Source organism: Heteronotia binoei, chromosome 15, assembly GCF_032191835.1.
Source record: "Heteronotia binoei isolate CCM8104 ecotype False Entrance Well chromosome 15, APGP_CSIRO_Hbin_v1, whole genome shotgun sequence".
In the NCBI taxonomy this organism is placed as follows: Eukaryota; Metazoa; Chordata; class Lepidosauria; order Squamata; family Gekkonidae; genus Heteronotia; species Heteronotia binoei.
The window spans coordinates 38,740,730-38,758,530 of record NC_083237.1 but is presented as its reverse complement, the minus strand read 5'-3'; the positions used below and the strand labels follow the sequence as shown (position 1 = coordinate 38,758,530).

Sequence of the window (17,801 nt, the reverse complement as noted above, 5' to 3'; positions counted from 1 at the left end):
CAACTGATTTATGGCAACCCCATAGGCTGTTCAAGGCAAGAGATGTTAAGAAGTGGTTTTCCATTGCCTACCTCCATGTCACAACCCTGGTAATCTATGGTGGTCTCCCATCCAAGTACTGGCCAGGACTGACCCTGCTTAACTTCTGAGATCTGATGAGATCAGGGTTACCCTCACAAGTACAACCCTGTAAGGTAGGTTAGGCTGAGAGTATGTGACTGTTGCAAAGTCACACAACAAGCATTTATGGAAGAGTAGGGATTCAAACCCTGATCTACCAAATCCTAGTCTGCTATTCTAACTGCTACACCACACTGGCTCTGAAACATCCCCAGACAGAAATGAAAGTTTAGTTCAGCTAGGAAAAAGCTCCCACCAAAAATGCATTTTCTCACTTTCCTGTTTACTCTCCTGCTTTCCCACTTTCCTCTGCTTCTGCCACCCATTTTTATGTATTTGCTTTTTTGTGTGTCTCACCTCTCAGATATCTTACCACTCATATTTCAAACCAACTAATACAAAAAGGCAGAATTCCCCCTTCCCTGCCTACTGACAACAACTTAGAGCCTTACCTCACTGAAAATTCTGTTTCCCTCCAGTGAAACTGAGTTTTTGTTACTCTCTGGGGATGTTCCACTACTCCACTTTTCATCTGATCTGTGTTCATCTATTTTCATTATTGCTATTTCCAATTGATCTTATAGCAGTTTGAAACTTGTATGGGTATAAAGTCAACTCATAGCTGAGTTATGATTATTTTGTAGGTCTTTCAAGGCAAGAGACATTCAGAGGTGGTTTACCATTGCCTTCTTCTGCATAGCAACTCTGGAATTCCTTAGTGTTCTTCCATCTGAATAGTAACCAGGGCCAACACTACTTAGCTTCCAAGGTCTGATGTGACTGGGCTAAAATGTAATTTGTAATAAAGTAAAATTTTATATCAACAATACTTGGAAAACTAATATAACTACTTGGAAAACAATATTTCCCACCTTTATAATTAAAACAAGAACAAGAATTGTGGTGCTCTGAAGTTTAACAGATTTATTGTGCCATCTGCTTTGCTGATTAGACACAACTCCATTGCTATTATGTTTCTACCAAAGCATACATTGAAATAAAACAATAATATTAAAAAGTCCTGCCAAGGTAGGATCCTTCGTACACCAAGTAGTGGGGACACAATGCAAACACACAGGGTTGGATCCAGCTTTTGTGCTGGTGAAAAAGAGAGGATAGCTCTGGTCATCATAAAAGCCACTCAGGATATCATGGGACATGCATGGTTAGGAACGATGTGTGACAGGGGCTGTCATCAAGAGATGACTTGGACAAGATTTATTGAAAAGATCCCTACATCCAACCCATTATCAGGCTCTTGTTTCAACCAGAGACCTGCAAAGAATACCCCACTGGGCTACATGCTGCAAGCTCTGCAACAACCACCCCACTTTGCCATATGAGTACTTTACCATTGAATAGAGAAGCAAACTGATCATGATAAAGGGAAGCTGAAAAGAGAAGGGATAACATTTCATTAATTGATTATTTAAATTGATAAAGAAGGAACAGCTTTAAAAAAACACATGCAATAAAACTAGTGGGGGGGGGGTTGTAAGAAAGCTATTATATAATCTAATGCCAATTTATTTGATTGTTGACTTAAAACATATATATCCTGGTTTATCTGCTCCTTTTTCACCTTCCCTTCAAGTTTGTTCCACATTTGCCATTCTTATCTGAAGCCCTAGTTCATCATCCCCCTTCTTTTATGCTACTTGATTTTTCTGCAAGCATACATTTCACTCCAATTGCTTTCTGTAAGTCATCTTTGATCTTGTTTCTCAAGCAGTAAATGATTAGGAGTGATCACAGCATGGGAGTGATCACAGTGTAGAACAGGGATACCACTTTGTTGGAGTTCACAGAATTCACTGAGAAGTTGGATGTTGGACACACGTGTATGGACATCAGGGTGCTATAAAAATAGGGTCCGGTCCCTACCCAGCCGAGCCGGCTTGCTGGCCTATAGGCTGGGGGCCGTCTTTGCCCCTCCCGGAAGGCGGGAGAAGCAGCATCACCCGACATATGGGTGTTTGCTAGGGCAGGGAGTTGGGGCTTTATAAGCCCCGGCTCCCGCCCTCCGCCACGCAGTTTGTTTTTGGCTCTCTGTTTGGGAGAGCCACGTGCGCGGAGAGTCGAGCCGACGAGGGACTGGGGCCGGGATTTGTGGAGCGGCGCGGCCTGGACTGGTTCCTTTTTTCGAGCGGCGACGTCGTGTGCAGCCGGCGTGTTGGGGCCGGCGTGGGCTGAGTAGCTGCTGAGCACGGCGGGATTGGCGGCCTGGGTGGCCTGTGCGGGGAGGCGAGCATAGCGGCCTTAATATTCCCCAGCCCCTTGGGCTGTGAAGAGCACGTGCGGCTGGCAAAGCAGCGCTTGCGAGGCTCAGCTGTTTTTTAGCGCGGCGGGGGCCATTAGCGGTCTGGGTGGCCGAGTGGAGGCTAGCGCGGCGCTTTGGTATTTGCCAGCCGTGGTAGGGCAACGATCCTGGAGGCAGCGAGGCTCAGCCACTCTCATTTCCCTGCCGAGCGCGGGAAGCGCGCAGCGGGCCCCTGTTAGTGGGGCGGTTCATAGGCGTCTGGCCAGCCATAGGGCAGTAGCTTTTCTTTGGGTGGGCTCTGACTGAGTGGGGCTTTGTGGCCATATAGGGCTCATTAAACACTGGGCTTTCTGTGGGGGGAAGTAGGATGGTGGTACCTGGGGTGCTTAATTGCTTGCAAACCCCCCCCCCCCTCTTTTTGGGGCCGGGTTGGGCTGAGCCTGCCTGCATTGGTTGTGGGGTGACGTAGGCTTGGCTTGTTCATCCAGGCATCCCCTCCCACCACCCTCTCCCCCTTTGGTCGTGGGGAGTCCGTAGTCTGGGGTAGCTGTTTGTGGGTTGCACTGGGCTTTTGGCCTGTTTATTAGAGTCTGGGTGACGCATACTTGACTTTATCCGCCCCACCGCCACACCACTTTTGGGGTGGGGGTGCACGAAGGGAGCATCTTAGTGTCTGTGGGCAGTTACTCCTGATTTTTGGCCCGTGCTTATAGAGGCAAGTAGTATGGCACCCAAAAAAGGACAGGGCAAATCAAAGGGCAAGCAGCCCGCCCGCCCACCCCGTGGGCGGGGCGAGCAGAGGGTCCCAGTTGAAGAGCCTGGGCAAAGTGAGCGTGTGCGGCTGGCCATTATGGGACAGCTGGATGCCCTGGAGCAGGAAAGAGTCGCTAGGGGCGCTCCCATTTGGGAGGGACGCCGCCGTGCCTCCGGCCGCTCGGCGCGGCTGACCTTTGAAGCGGAAGTGCTCGCACGTCTTTCTGCTTTGCAGGGTGGGCCAGCTGAGCCGGAGTCACCACTGGAACCGGACCAGGAGGAGGATCCTGAGGAAGGCCCATCGGGTGCGGCATCGAGTGGCGGCGCATCTGGTAGCGGTGGGCTGCAGACCCCTGGTGGCGTCGGTGTCTTCCCGAGTGACGGTGGTAAGCCCCTTCTTCAGCCAAGTCAAGGGTGGCCGTGGGGCCCCATTCAACTTCCTCCCCTGACGGCGCCGGGCGGGGCAGTCTGGGGTGTTGGGCAGCCAGGAGTTAGCGAGCAGTTGGGTTCTGCTCAGCCGTGGGCTTGGGGTTTTCATACACCTAGCCCCCTGCATAGTAGAGTCTTTGCTCCGGGCGGCCAGCAGGCGGGCGCTATTGCGCCCCCTGCTGTTTCTACCCCTCCGTCCACCCCTGGTATTTTGCCTTGGGGAGGTCAGCAGCTTGCTCAGCTTCAGGGGGCTTGGCCGGTGGCTCAAAGCAGTGGGTGGTTTTATCCCCCCAATCCTTATGCCAACATCCCTTTCCACGTTCTTCCTTATGGTGATACCTCTTTGCCCCTGGGGGACCACCTGACAGCTTCTACACGTGAGAAAATTCTCCGTGGTGAATACGTGGACGTCTTCAGTCTCCTATTCAGAGAGCTCGAAAAGAAAAGTAAAGACGAGCTCGATGACAAGGAGGAGAAGCTGAAACGGAGAAAAGTTGATAGGTCCTGGGCAAATTGGTTGCCCCGATTTTTGATATATGCTGGAGTTATTGCAAGGGCGCAGCCGGCTCGGGCGGCGGCCCTCTTTCAGTATATAGACATTGTCTATCGGGCGTATACGGACTTCGCCGGTGCAGCCTGGCTGCAATACGACGAAGCTTTCCGTATGAGGGCTGCGGTCAACCCTGGAATGCCGTGGGACCAGATAAATCAGCAGCTATGGCTGCAGTTGATGTCCCTGGCAAAACCAAACGCCGGGGATAGGTTGGATAGCGGCCATCTAGTTCAGAGGGTGCAACAACAACAACAGTCTTCTACAGGGGCCCACGTTACAGCGGGCCAGCCGGTTCAAACCCGGCTGCTTTGATGGGAGTTCGCATCTAAGGGTGTGTGTCCCAGGAAGCCCTGTAAGTTCCGACATGAGTGCCTGCTCTGCAGTGGGGCTCACGCACTTTCGGCATGCAGCAGATCTAAGTCTAGACCAGGCAGTAAGCGCCCCGGGGGCAGTGGGGGCGGTCAGCACCCCCCTGGAAAAGGGGCCCAGCCCCATCCGCCTGATGGCACTCAATAAGTGCTTGCGTCTGTACCCGTGCAAAGCGAATGCCCGATACTTGCAGGACGGGTTTAGCTTGGGGTTTCGGATTCCCTATCTGGGGCCTAGGGCCCCCCTTTTGGCTCCTAATCTACGTTCTGTTGTTGGGCTTGAGCATGTGGTCCGGGAAAAAATAGCCAAAGAATGTCGGGAAGGAAGGGTCCTTGGAACTTTTGATGCACCGCCGGTTCCCACGTTGAGGGTATCACCTTTGGGGGTGGTTCCCAAGAAGGCTGCAGGTGAATATCGCATTATTCACCACCTATCTTACCCTAGGGGGGCATCGGTGAACGACGCCATCCCCGAGGAACTATGCTCGGTGCGTTATACCTCATTTGACCAGGCGGTCAGAGTGGTTCGGTCTTGCGGGATTGGGGCCGAGATGGCGAAGTGCGACATTAAGTCAGCTTTTCGCCTCTTGCCCGTTCACCCCGGGGACTTTGAGCTACTGGGTTTTTCCTTTGAGGGAAAATTTTATATGGACCAGGCTTTGCCGATGGGTTGCTCGATTTCTTGTGCGGCATTTGAGCGCTTTAGTTCCTTCTTGGAATGGGCGCTCAGGCACAAGACCGGGGTTAATGCTACGGCGCATTACCTGGACCACTCCCTTTTTGTCGGTCCAGCGGGGTCTGAGCAATGCTTCAGGTTGCTGAATGCCTTTCAGGAATTAGCCCTCAAACTCGGGGTGCCTTTGGCACACGAGAAGACCGAGGGACCCAGCACGGTCCTCACTTTTTTGGACATTGAGCTTGACACTCTGCAGGAAACATCACGTTTGCTGGAGAGTAAGGTCGCCGACCTGAAGGTCTGGCTGGCCACTTTGAAGGGACAGCAGAAGGTTTCTCTGCTGGAATTACAGCAGGTTGTGGGCCACCTTAACTTTGCCTGCAAAGTGGTGGCCCCAGGTAGGGCCTTTTTGAGGCGCCTTTGTGACGCTATGGGCCGGTTGCGCCTCCCCCACCATCGAGCTCGCGTCACTGCTGGAATGCGAGCAGACTTGGAGGTCTTTGAAATCCTTGGAGGAGTTTTTGAAATCCTTCAATGGTGTTTCTTTCTGGAGGGAGGATCTGAAGATTGAAGCAGAGCTTCAGATTTCTTCAGACGCCTCCGGTGCCAACGGTTTTGGTGTATTTTTCAGAGGACATTGGTGCGTGGAGCGATGGCCCGTGGAATGGTTGGACAGCGGGCTCTGTAGGGATCTGACGTTTTTGGAATTCTTTCCTATCCTGGTGGCCGTTTGGCTTTGGGGGGAGCAGCTAGCCAACCATTCGGTCCTTTTTTGGTGTGACAACTTGGCGGTTGTCCATGTTATCAATTCTTTGACTTCTAAATCTGTGTTGGTTATGAATCTGGTTAGGTTCTTCACCCTGCGTTGCCTCCGGTTGAATGTTTTATTCCTGGCAAGGCACGTACCGGGTGTATGCAATGGGGTGGCGGATGCTCTGTCTCGCCAACAGATGGAGCGTTTTCGGGAACTGGCCCCAGAAGCAGATCCTTGGCCGGCGAAAATGCCATCGGAACTTTGGCGTCTTGGGAAAAGGAAGCCGGTAGGGCCATTCAGTTGGCACTAGCTCCTAGCACCAGGAAGGCGTACGACAGAGCGTCTATTCAATTTCGGGATTTCAGAAGTGCGGCTGCACTGCTGGACTGTTGGCCGTTTCCAGTGGAGCACATTATGCAATTCTGCGTGCACCAAAAGGAAAGAGGCCTGGGGCTGAAATCCATCCGGGGCCAACTGGCAGCATTGGCTTTTGTCAGCAAGGCCCGTGGTTTTCCTGAGTACACGGGTGATTTTAGGGTCAGGAAGATGCTTGAGGGCTGGGCCCGGGAACGGACCCAGCGAGTTGACGACAGGCAACCTATATCCCTGTCCGTCCTTCGTGGGTTGTTTGGGGGTTGGCTCGGTGTTTGTTCTTCACCCTTTGAGGCAGCATTGTTTCATGCTGCCTCGTTGTTGGCCTTTTTGGGGGCCTTGCGTGTAAGTGAGCTGGTAGTACAGTCTAAGGCTGATACTTCTGGGAGGGCGCTCCAGTCCGGGGATGTCAAAATCACTAATAGTCAGCTTGTTCTGACCATTCGCCGGTCCAAGACTGACCAGAGGCAGAGGGGATCCGTCATCACGATTGGTACGTGCTCCATACAGGAATTATGTCCGGTTAGGGCTGTTCGGCGTTACATTCAGGTTAGGGGGTGTGAGAAAATGACCCCTCTGTCACACACATGGTTGCCAGGGCGCCTGGAGAAGTGAGCTTGCACCCGCCTGGCCAGTGAGTGTGAGTAGAACTATCCAGGAACTACATAGGACTCATGTGTACCAACCACCAATTATACAAGTGCTTGAGACAGGCACAGAGTGTCTGCAGACGCACACGGACGTTTCCCCGCTACCGCGTGGAGTCCGCCATGGCGAGGAGGAGGCTACGCCGCCAAGGAGCTGTCCAGGCGAACGGTGTTGAAGCGCTAAGCATGGAAGCCACTGTGTTTCGCTAACACCACATGTAGCCATCTTCCTGCCTGGTTGGGCTTCATTCCTTCTCAGTGGGAACCTCACGTACACACCTTGAGTCATTCCTAGCCCGCAAGCAACCTATCTAGTTTATGAATGGATTAATGGCTCAACTGTTGATCCTGATTGCTAAGTAATGTCCTGAACAGCAGTCCTCACCCAGGAGATGATGAGAAAGAGGAAGGATCTCTCCTGCTACCTCCAAGCTCTTTTGTCTACACCGGAATACCTAGGTCCATATCTGATTTCCTATTGTCACCTTCCCAGATAATCCCATCTCATCCCAATCACCCAACCATTTCCATACTGATATCACCGGAGCCACCCCAGGCCCTGTCGCAACTTGGAAGTTTCCAGGGTGCCCAGGATGAAGGTGATGTTCATTGGTTGAAGCATACACCCAATCAGGTGTCGCCATGAACTCGCCATTGGTCTAGCCGATGTCCAGCCTTCTTGGTCATCAGCGGAACCTCCCATTACCACTCCCAGTCACCTCCCATCCCCTCAGGACTGAGGGGACTCTATATAACCTGTGGACTAGCTACCCACAGGTGTGCTCTCTATTCAGCAACCCCCTTATTCCGCTGTATAGATCCATCCCCGATTCCTGATCAGTTTCGGGTCCATCCCCCATTCCCTCATTTGTCGCCATCGGAGTCTTCCTTGGAGTCTGCAAGAGGTATTATCACCCTGTATGTCCATCCTTTTATGTACCCCTATCGATCTCTCTATATTTCTCTAGATCTGTGTGAATGTGTGGTTGTTTTTGTACCTTGTGTGAAAGAACTATTGTTTCAAATAAATTACAATTGATTTTATTAAATTAGAGTCCAGTTTATTGAGCATTGACTTTCTGAATGGTTGAGCCTGGTATACACAGATAACAAAGATTCCTATTGGGCCAGCTGTCTCTCAATCTAATTCCCCAATCTCATTTTGAGAGCAGTTACGCTAACAGGGGGATGGTGGGGGCCCCTTTCTAAGGCATGATGACGGCTCTCCTCTCACCAAATATCAATTTTGGAAGGTCACAAGTAGGGCCCTGGCAAGGTTGGGTTTACTGGGCGTCAAATTTGGGACGCATTCCTTCAGGATTGGGGCAGCCTCCACAGCCGCTTCTATGGGTTACACGCCCTCCGCCATTCGTCATATAGGCCGATGGCGGTCGTCGGCTTATAAAACGTATGTTCGCCCTTTGGTCACCTAGTGTGTAGGTGGTGGGCCTTTGGGTTGTATTGTCGCTATTGTATGTTAACAGTTGTTTGTCTTTTCAGGTGCTGGTGCTTGTGGTGAGAGGCGTCGCGTTCTCATCTGCGGGCACAGCATGGTTTTCTGGGCTGCCCATTTCACCAGACGGTCTTCAGTGGGCACCCAGCTTGGCCTCAGTGCATGGGCCACTGTGGATTGGCTGGGTCGTCGGAGGCTGCGCTGGCCCGGGATCATGCCCCTGTTGTTCAAGGAATGGAAGGCACCACCTCCACACATTCTTGTCGTCCACTTGGGTGGGAACGACTTGGGGCTGCTGCGGGGGAAAGCTCTCTCCCAGCAGGCATTGGCTGACCTCCGGGAAATTTGTCGGAGGTGGCCCTGGGTTATTTTGGTTTGGTCGGCAATTTTGCCACGCAGAGTGTGGAGGCATGCCATTTCGCCGGGCGGTGTGGAACGCGCCAGGCGCAAGGCCAATAGGGCCATTCAGAAAGCTATGGAGGGGGGATTGGGAATTTTTCTCCCGCATCCAGCCATACGGGTCGAGCAGGCTGACCTGTACGGCCGGATGGTGTTCACCTTTCTGATTTGGGTAACCGGGCCTTTTTAGACGAGATTCGGCAGGGGGTGCGGTCGGCTCTGGGCCAACCGGTGGGGCGCTAATGCCTAAGCAGAGGCTTGGCATTGGCGGTGGCTGTAGGAGGTTGGCCACAGGGTTTTCCAGGGGAGCACCTATGGCCTAGCACCATTGGTGCGGTGGTCTGTATGAACCGTAGATGGGCTACACGGCTCAGTGCGGGGATTGCAGATCACAGGGAGCCTCACCTGGGCGGATCTTTCCATGGGGATTGATGCCGGCCTGGATGGTGGTGGCTCGAGGCCTGGCCGCTCAGCTACAACCCGAATATGGCGGGCTTGTGCTGGGGGCAGGGTGGCTTGCCCTTTGGACAAGGCGGGGTCCGGGGTTGAACCCAGGGCTTGTCTGGCTTAGGTTTTCACCCCCCTGCCAGTCACAGTTAATTAATGTTTTAATAAAGCGGCCCGGTTTTTAAACCCAACACTTTTGTCTACTTCTTCATTCCAACTGGGGGGGGGCAAGGTCCGGTCCCTACCCAGCCGAGCCGGCTTGCTGGCCTATAGGCTGGGGGCCATCTTTGCCCCTCCCGGAAGGCGGGAGAAGCAGCATCACCCGACATACGGGTGTTTGCTAGGGCGGGGAGTTGGGGCTTTATAAGCCCCGGCTACCGCCCTCTGCCACGCAGTTTGTTTTTGGCTCTCTGCCCACCCACCCTCCCTTTGGCAGTACAGGCGTATGCCGGTCACCTTATTAGGGGCCAGGTGGGAATTTTTTCGCTTCCACGCAATTGGCTCATGTGGGGGTGTTTTTCGCCTACCTTGTACTGCCTGGTAGGTTAGGAATTGTTAGAGATATTTGTCTTGGTCGCAGGCTGCAGGAGGTTGGCCACAGGGTTTTCCAGGGGAGCACCTATGGCCTAGCACCGTTGGTGCGGTGGTCTGTATGAACCGTAGATGGGCTACACGGTTCAGTGCGGGGATTGCAGATCACAGGGAGCCTCACCTGGGTGGATCTTTCCATGGGGATTGATGCCGGACCGGATGGTGGTGGCTCGAGGCCTGGCCGCTCAGCTACAACCCGAATATGGTGGGCTTGTGCTGGGGGCAGGGTGGCTCGCCCTTTGGACAAGGCGGGGTCCGGGGTTGACCCCAGGGCTTGTCTGGCTTAGGTTTTCACCCCCCTGCCAGTCACAGTTAATTAATGTTTTAATAAAGCGGCCCGGTTTTTAAACCCAACACTTGTGTCTGCTTCTTCATTCCGACTGGAGGGGCAATTACCTTATCACAGCCAGATGGGTCCCACAAGCTGAGAAAGCTTTTTGGCACCCAGAACAGAAGGGGATTTTCAAAACAGTGATTATAATGAAAACAAAAGACAAAATGAGGACGGAAAAAGTCACAACACTGGTGGCCACCACAAAACTGAACAGTTCCGTTGCATGCAGGTTGAAGCAAGAAAGTTCCAGTAAAGGGGGTACATCACAAAAAAAGCGTTGATCTCATTGGGCCCTCAAATTGAGACAAGTGGTGGAATGCTGATAATGACAGCACCAACCCAATTGAAAGCAGCCAATTGAAAGCAGAGTTTGTTATTCATGGGAGCTGGATATTGCTGAGGGTTGAGCTTGCTAGGTAACAATCATATGCTATGATTCACAGAATGAAACCTTCTGCTGTACCTAGAGTAATAAAGATATAGAGCTGAGTAATACAGCCAGCATATGTGACAGTGTTGTTTTTGTCTAAGATTTCTAGCATCTTGGGAACAACATTAGAACCCTATTAAAGTTGTACATGCAAATAATAGTTGTGCTTCGTCTGACTAGCATGGAACCACCCTTACCATGCAGTCCCAAACGAAGTCACACCTTTCTAATTCCAATGACAGTATAGATATGTTTAGGATTGTTTGTTTGTTACCTGAGTGAATTCCATTTTAACTACACCCTACCATACCAATAAGTGCTTGTTAAATTTAAAGCTTATTTTGTGAGAATACACAGCGATTATCATTAAACAAGAAACCTACCAATCGACAATGATGTAGGACATGCTTTGAAAGCCTGTATTATAGAATCACAACTGAAACCGATGTTTGGAGAGAATTTAAATATCTTTTTATTTAAGAGTTCTTCAGTATTAGAATACCTAGAAGTATATACAAAAAGTACTCATGTTGGCTGGTATAAAATCACAAAAAAAAAAAAACCTATTGAAATAAAGAGTGACAAAAAAATGATCATTGCAGATCTGGTAGAGAGACATGTAGGAAAATCTACACAGAAAGAGGGGGAAATGTTAGGCTGCTCCTATACCTGAGTTCTTTGCTTGAACTTAATCCTGTGTGTGTAACTTTTCATCAGATCAGGCTGTGGATCCCTTTAAGGAAGCAATTATATAAGACAAGTTGCAGCTTCTGCTGAATTATATTACCTCTGCTTTCCATGAAGGTAGATTTAGGCAGGTAGACATGCTGGTCTGAAGCAAAAGAACAAAGTGGTCCAGTGCCACCTTTAAGACCAACAGTTTTTTAAAAAAGGTATAAGCTTCTGCGTGCATGCAGACTTCTTCAGATACACTGAAATAGAGCAATAAACATAGCTAAGATTGGATTAAAGTAATTAGTAAAATCTGTGAGAAGCAGCAAATTATCATACAGCATAATAAAAGAGTTTACAGATGTGAGAACAGAATGACATTAGTGAGATAAGAAAATAATATCTGTTAAGACCTTGGGGTTCCATTGTCCTGAGCATTGTAATAACTGAAGAGCTATTCACAGGTCTTGCTTTCATCGAAACTTTGCTATTTTATTTCTCAGTTACTTATGCACCTTTATTCGAATTGGCCTTTCCTGGCAATACCCTCCCCACTCTGTACCTATGTGTAATAGTTGATGGCTTTTGTTTCAAGATATCTGAAGAAGTGTGTGTGCAAATGAATAATTATCCCTATAAAGAAACTTTCTTGGTCTGAAAGGTGCCACTGCATGCAAACTTTGTTCTACCTCTATCATTGACAACTTTAATTCATTTTCCCACTTAACATGGTGCTTGATTTTGATGCCAACATGCATTTCCTTTGGACTGCTTTCTGCAGAGCATCTTTGACATCCTTGTTTCTCAAACAGTAAATGACTGGGTTTAGCATGGGAGTAATCACAGTGTAGAACAGAGATACAACTTTGTTGAAGTCCACGGAGTCCACAGAGAAGTTGGATGTCGGACGCACATACATGAACATCAGGGTGCTGTAGAAAATAGTCACAACTGCCAGATGGGACCCACAAGTGGAGAAGGCTTTTTGTCGCCCTGAAGAGGATGGGATTTTCAAAACAGTGATTATGATGAGGATGTAAGATACCATAATGAGGAGGAAGGAACTGACAATGACACTGGTTGCCACAATAAAGTTGGACAATTCGGCTTCGTGGGGCGGAATGCAAGAGAGTTTCAGTAAAGGGGGTGCATCACAAAAGAAATGGTTAATTTCATTGGGCCCACAAAATGGCAGTCTACATAGTGAGATTAGTGGTGGGATATTAATTATGAAAGCACCAACCCATGCACACACAGCGAGATAAAGGCAAACTTTGTTATTCATGAGAGTTGGATAGCGCAGAGGGCTGCATATGGCTAAGTAGCGATCATACGCCATGATTGCCAGAATGAAACATTCTGCTGTACCAAATGTGATAAGAAAATAGAGTTGAGTAATACAGCCAGTGTATGTGATAGTTTTGTCTTTATCTAGTAAGACTTCTAGCATCTTGGGAACAATATTTGAGGTATACCATATCTCTAGGAAGGAGAAGTTGCTGAGGAAGAAGTACATCGGAGTGTGGAGACGTTGGTCAATGTGTACTATGGTGATAATGATGATGTTTCCACACAAGGTCAAAATATAGACAACGAACCCCACAAAAAAGAGGAGAAGCTGAAGTTTCTTCAGAGCTGGGAAGCCCAAGATGATGAAGTGTGTAACTGTTGTTATATTCTCAGTTACCATGCTGACATAATTTCTAGTCTATGGAAAAGAAGCATTTCAAATATTTAATAACAAGAATGGTAGTGGTCTTTACAACAAATAAAATACGCTTAAATGATACAGTACAGCTTATCTATTATGTTTTATCATGCCTTTTCCCCAAGGAAATCAGTTTGACATGTGTAGTTCTCCCTATTCCTGAGTTATCCTTAAAGCAATGCCATGAAATAGATTAAAGCTGTGTGACTGGCTCAAGTTTGTCAGGGCTATGGGAGGGAAACACATTTTTATGCATCCAAGTTTATTCTTTATATCTTCAGCTGAAGAATCACAGGTGTTTGGATAGAGCCAGCTCTGCCTGGAACTGGAGGATTGCTGCTGGTGAGAGGAGATAATACTGAGCTGCACAGACAAATGGTTTGACAGGATAATACAGCTGTATGTGTTTATCAAGTGACCTTCAATGGATAATGGGGACTTGAGTCCTGTCCAATGCACTAACCACCACTTTATAGTGGTTGCTGGGCTATGACCATTGAAATAAGTTTCTGGGATTCTAGACTGCAGAGATCTACATTAAGGGAAAAGAATGATAAAAGAAATGAAGTGCACAATCATTTTGTTAATGAGGATTATTAAGGCTGCAAATTTAATAATAATATTATGATATTCAATGAGTGTTAATTTCACTGTTGTGCTTCCTTTCCTCTCGCATAATACTAGAGAATCAAGAATGCAAAGAAAAATGTTCAGAAGCATTGATACATTCAGAATAAGACCAAATGTCCTCTCGCAAGTCCTTTGCATACATTTTTAAATTAGACGTGTTTCAACGTATCACAGATGGGCATTAAGAGTAAGGCTAAGACATGATAGCTAGACTGAAGCCATACTGTGAGTTCACAGTGAGAGAAGAGTTGAAGCAGGGGCTTCCTTCAGATCCCACACTCTTACTTATTGTGCTACCCAACAGCGCCAGGCCTTCATGCTTGCTAGAAGCTGCATTTGCACAGCAGCCAAGAAGGTCAGAGTGCCTGCTCCGGCTGCAACCCCACTGAGGATGTTCTCCGCAGCTGAGAACGAAACGTCTGGAAGGAAAACTTTCTCCAGTAGAACACGGCACTTGAGCTCGAAAGATTCTACAATCCCTAATATGTAAGTAGTGTTTATCAGAACCTGATTCAGTTACTCATATTTTACTCTGTTGTCCTATGTTCTGTAAGATTCATCAGCAACTTCTTGACCCTGTTATTTTCAATTTCTCAGACCTCCCCCCTCCCCAGAAAAACTATTCAGTACTTACTTGCTGATAAATGTCCCAGGTTGATGGAACGAATAGCTGAGTATTTGGTCATTGTACCACATAAGGGCCATTATATTCCTAGGCATAGGGCATGAACATTTGATCAGTTTTGCTTTTATGTACTGTTTTTATGATATCCTTTTAAAACCATTTTTGTACACTATAACTTTCACTGGAACTTATTTTAAGTCTGTCTGTACTTTTACCTCACCATTTTATGCCATTAAAGGTTCCTGAACTTGAACTTGACTAAACCGTGCTATACAACCATTTGATGAATGTCCCTTCCTCTGGACATCTGTTGATTGCTAGTTGGAAAGGGTCCTCAGAAAAAGCAAGAGTGTGTCCACCTAGAAAGTATCTTTATAATTGTCTGCCATTTTAGGTAGACTATACTATTTCCTTTCTTTTGTGGGGTGAAAAAAAATCAAATTTCCTTCAGCAAGTAGAATAATACTGAGAATGGACTTTGTAAATTGGCTCCTGGAAATGGCTACCAAACACTGAACCACTTTAATAAGTTACTTACCTTTTAAAATTTTGAATGACTGGAAATTTCACTGTTATGCTTCCTTTCCTCCTCTTCAAATATCAACTAGACAGCTTCAGGACTTAAAAGTCCACTTATGTGGATATGCAGCTGTATCACTGTATTGAGCTGTGACTCAATATGATGTTTTGGAGAATATCATGAAGCACATAATGCCGCTTCCTGTACCTTCACCAAATGGTGGAAAATATAATCTCTTCCACTGCACATCTCAGTTCTCACTGGGAGCTTTGGTTTCCCCAGAGGACTGATTAATAAGATCTTCCCTAATTCAGATAATTAGGTTGGCAAAACTTTTGTTGGGAAGGGGGAGCAGATATTCATGTGTATCATTTAGTTGCACACATTCTATTTTGTGATATTGTTTGGCCAAAAAGGAACAAGAAATTTTTCAAATTGGGATGTCATGAAAGCATGCATGAGTGAAGAGGTCCCTAATCACACACTGAGGGTGAGATCACACTGGGAATTTGGCACAGCAGTATTCCAGCTTTGAAAAAACTGGTGCTTATTGATGCATTTGTTCATGCTCTTTGATGCATGCCATGGTAATCACACAGCCTTTGCCTGGCTTCCGGGAGAGGCTCAGGCCACACACACACACACAAGAGGAGCATTCAGACTGCTCCTGCACATGTAGGATGCATGCATATAACTTGGCCATTCAGACAGCCGGGAAATGTGCCCTGCATGTGCTTTAGAGATTTTCTACTGGGAAGTTCCCATTAGCTATTTAATCCGGTCCCAGCCTGTTCTAAGTCAAGGTAAGGACATGCAGGACTCAGAAGGGGTGGGGGGGTGGGTGCTTGTCATAATGCACATTAAATCTGGAGGGGAAGCATGGCTAGGTTGGGCCAAATTTCTCACATGATTGCAACCTGAGTCAGGTCCAACAAGTATGGTTGTCAAAAAGTAGGGATGCCAGCCTCTATGTGGGCAACACACAATAAAACACTGCATATAATAAAGGTAAAGGTAGTCCAAGCACCAGTCATTTCTGACTCTGGGGTGATGACACAGCATGTTTTCACGGCAGACTTTTTGCCATTGCCTTCCCCAGTCATCTACACCAGGGGTGGCCAACAGTAGCTCTCCAGATGTTTTTTGTCTACAACTCCCATCAGCCCCAGCCAGCATGGCTGATGGCTGGGGGTGATGGGAGTTTTAGGCAAAAAATATCTGGAGATCTACTGTTGGCCACCCCTGATCTACACTTTCCCCCAGCAAGCTGGGTACCCATTTTACCGACCTCGGAAGGATGGAAGGCTGAGTCAGCCTTGAGCTAGCTACCTGAAACCAGCTTCTGCTGGGATTGAACTCAGGTCATGAGTAGAAAGCTCGGACTGCAGTACTGCAGCTTTACACTCTGTACCGTGGGGCTCTTCTACCGCATATAATACTTATACACTATATATTCATGCTTTACTTTTAGTAAATGTTTCCCCTCCAGATTTAAATATATTTTTCTTTCAAATGTTACAAGCTAGAACATTTGAAAGAAAAAACATATATTTCAAAAGTAAAGCATGAATATATACTGCATTTAATACTCATACACTATATATTCATGCTTTACTTCCTAAATATATTTTTCTTTCAAATGTAACATTTAAAACATAAACTTCACTTGAAATAACAAATTACTTATACCAAAACAAATATCTTAAAAGACTCAGTCCTTCAATAAACAGTCCTTGAAAGAGACAGCTACTCATCCAATGTACTCTGGTTAATCCAATGGATTTGCAACTTGAAGAGAATGAAGCTGTCTTCTAAGTTAATTCTGAGATATTTTGAGCCAAAAGAAGAAAGTCTCTCAAATGGAAGTACAGGAAGTCCTTCAGAGCAGTATACAGCTCTTCAGGTAGAGCACAGTGGCAACATGCTACCTAGGTTTACATGCATGTTTCTTTTGAAGACTCTTGGTTCTATTTTCAAGTCAGCACTCTTGGCTGGAGAACCAAGAGTGCTGACTTGAAAACAGATAGAGCTGTAGCCTGTAGAACAAGGTTCCAGACATAATAGTGACTTGATAAAGTCTTCAAAAATTACTTACTTTTTCTAATTGGTTCAAGGCAGCTTCCAAATAATAATTCAAACATTATAGATTAAAACCTAATAAAATTTTTAAAAAGATATTTTTCTCTTCCCCACAAAGATGCTTGTTGTTCATATCCCACCAAAAGTCCTGGCAAATATATAAACCTTGCAGGACCTCCTGAAGATTTCCAGCAAGTGAGGTCTGATTGATTTATGAATCATCACATATAGTTTAACAAATTTCCATACTCTCCACTGGAATATTTGAATTGGTCTTACCCTGTCTCTCCATATAAATATATTTAAGGTGGATCACAACAACAATAAAAACAATTCTAAATCCATCAATAAAATAAGAAAGGCGGCAAAACAGGATTTAAATATTAGCAAATAAGAACAATTTTAAACAATTTTAAAAGCATCAGATTAAAAATGAGAATCAAGATCTCATAAATCCTTAAAATCACAACATAGAAAAGAGAGAGGATTTTAAAACAGTGATAGCACAAATTAAAATTGTGGGACAAAAAGAACATCTGGCACTTGAAATACTTGGTTAATTCTGTAATAGTAATAGCTGGCTAAGCAAGCCTCATAAGGTTTTATATCACCGAACTTTGATTGATGAATGATTCTGAATGATCATAGAATCAGAGTAAAAGGGTCATATTAATCTACCACATGTTTGTAAGATAGTTATATTTATATATCTATTGAGAGAGAGGCAACCAGCTTTTCAACTGGTGAAAGAGGAGGGGTCACATTTAACCTCCCCAAAGGGCTACACTGTTTATAGGTCCTGTGTGTGTACAAAAGCCATGTGGAATGGGGGCAATGGTAAGGGGGTAATTGGATGAGATTTTGGTAAAGTTGTTGGATAAAGTTGTATGCTTAACTCTATGCTTGCTTGTTGTAGTACTTCTGTTCACAAAAATTGTGAATATTTTATGTTAATAAAACCATTCTAAGCAACAGCTTGCT

General features: G+C 46.8%; 1 protein-coding gene and 1 pseudogene across 1 annotated transcript; both read right to left on the bottom strand.

The window, feature by feature from the left end:
- Positions 1–1,869: 1,869 nt before the first annotated feature.
- LOC132583464 (olfactory receptor 11L1-like) lies at positions 1,870–10,875 on the bottom strand (annotated as a pseudogene).
- Positions 10,876–11,964: 1,089 nt separating this feature from the next.
- Positions 11,965–13,066, bottom strand: LOC132583463 (olfactory receptor 11L1-like). Its single transcript, XM_060255099.1, has one exon. The coding sequence runs from the start codon at positions 12,946–12,948 to the stop codon at positions 11,965–11,967; it is 984 nt and encodes a 327-aa protein (XP_060111082.1). The 5' UTR covers positions 12,949–13,066.
- Between the last annotated feature and the right edge of the window lie 4,735 nt (positions 13,067–17,801).

Bases quoted from the DNA above. Each gene is read 5' to 3' on its own strand.
- LOC132583463 (XM_060255099.1), bottom strand. From the start codon at position 12,948: ATGGTAACTGAGAATATAACAACAGTTACACACTTCATCATCTTGGGC.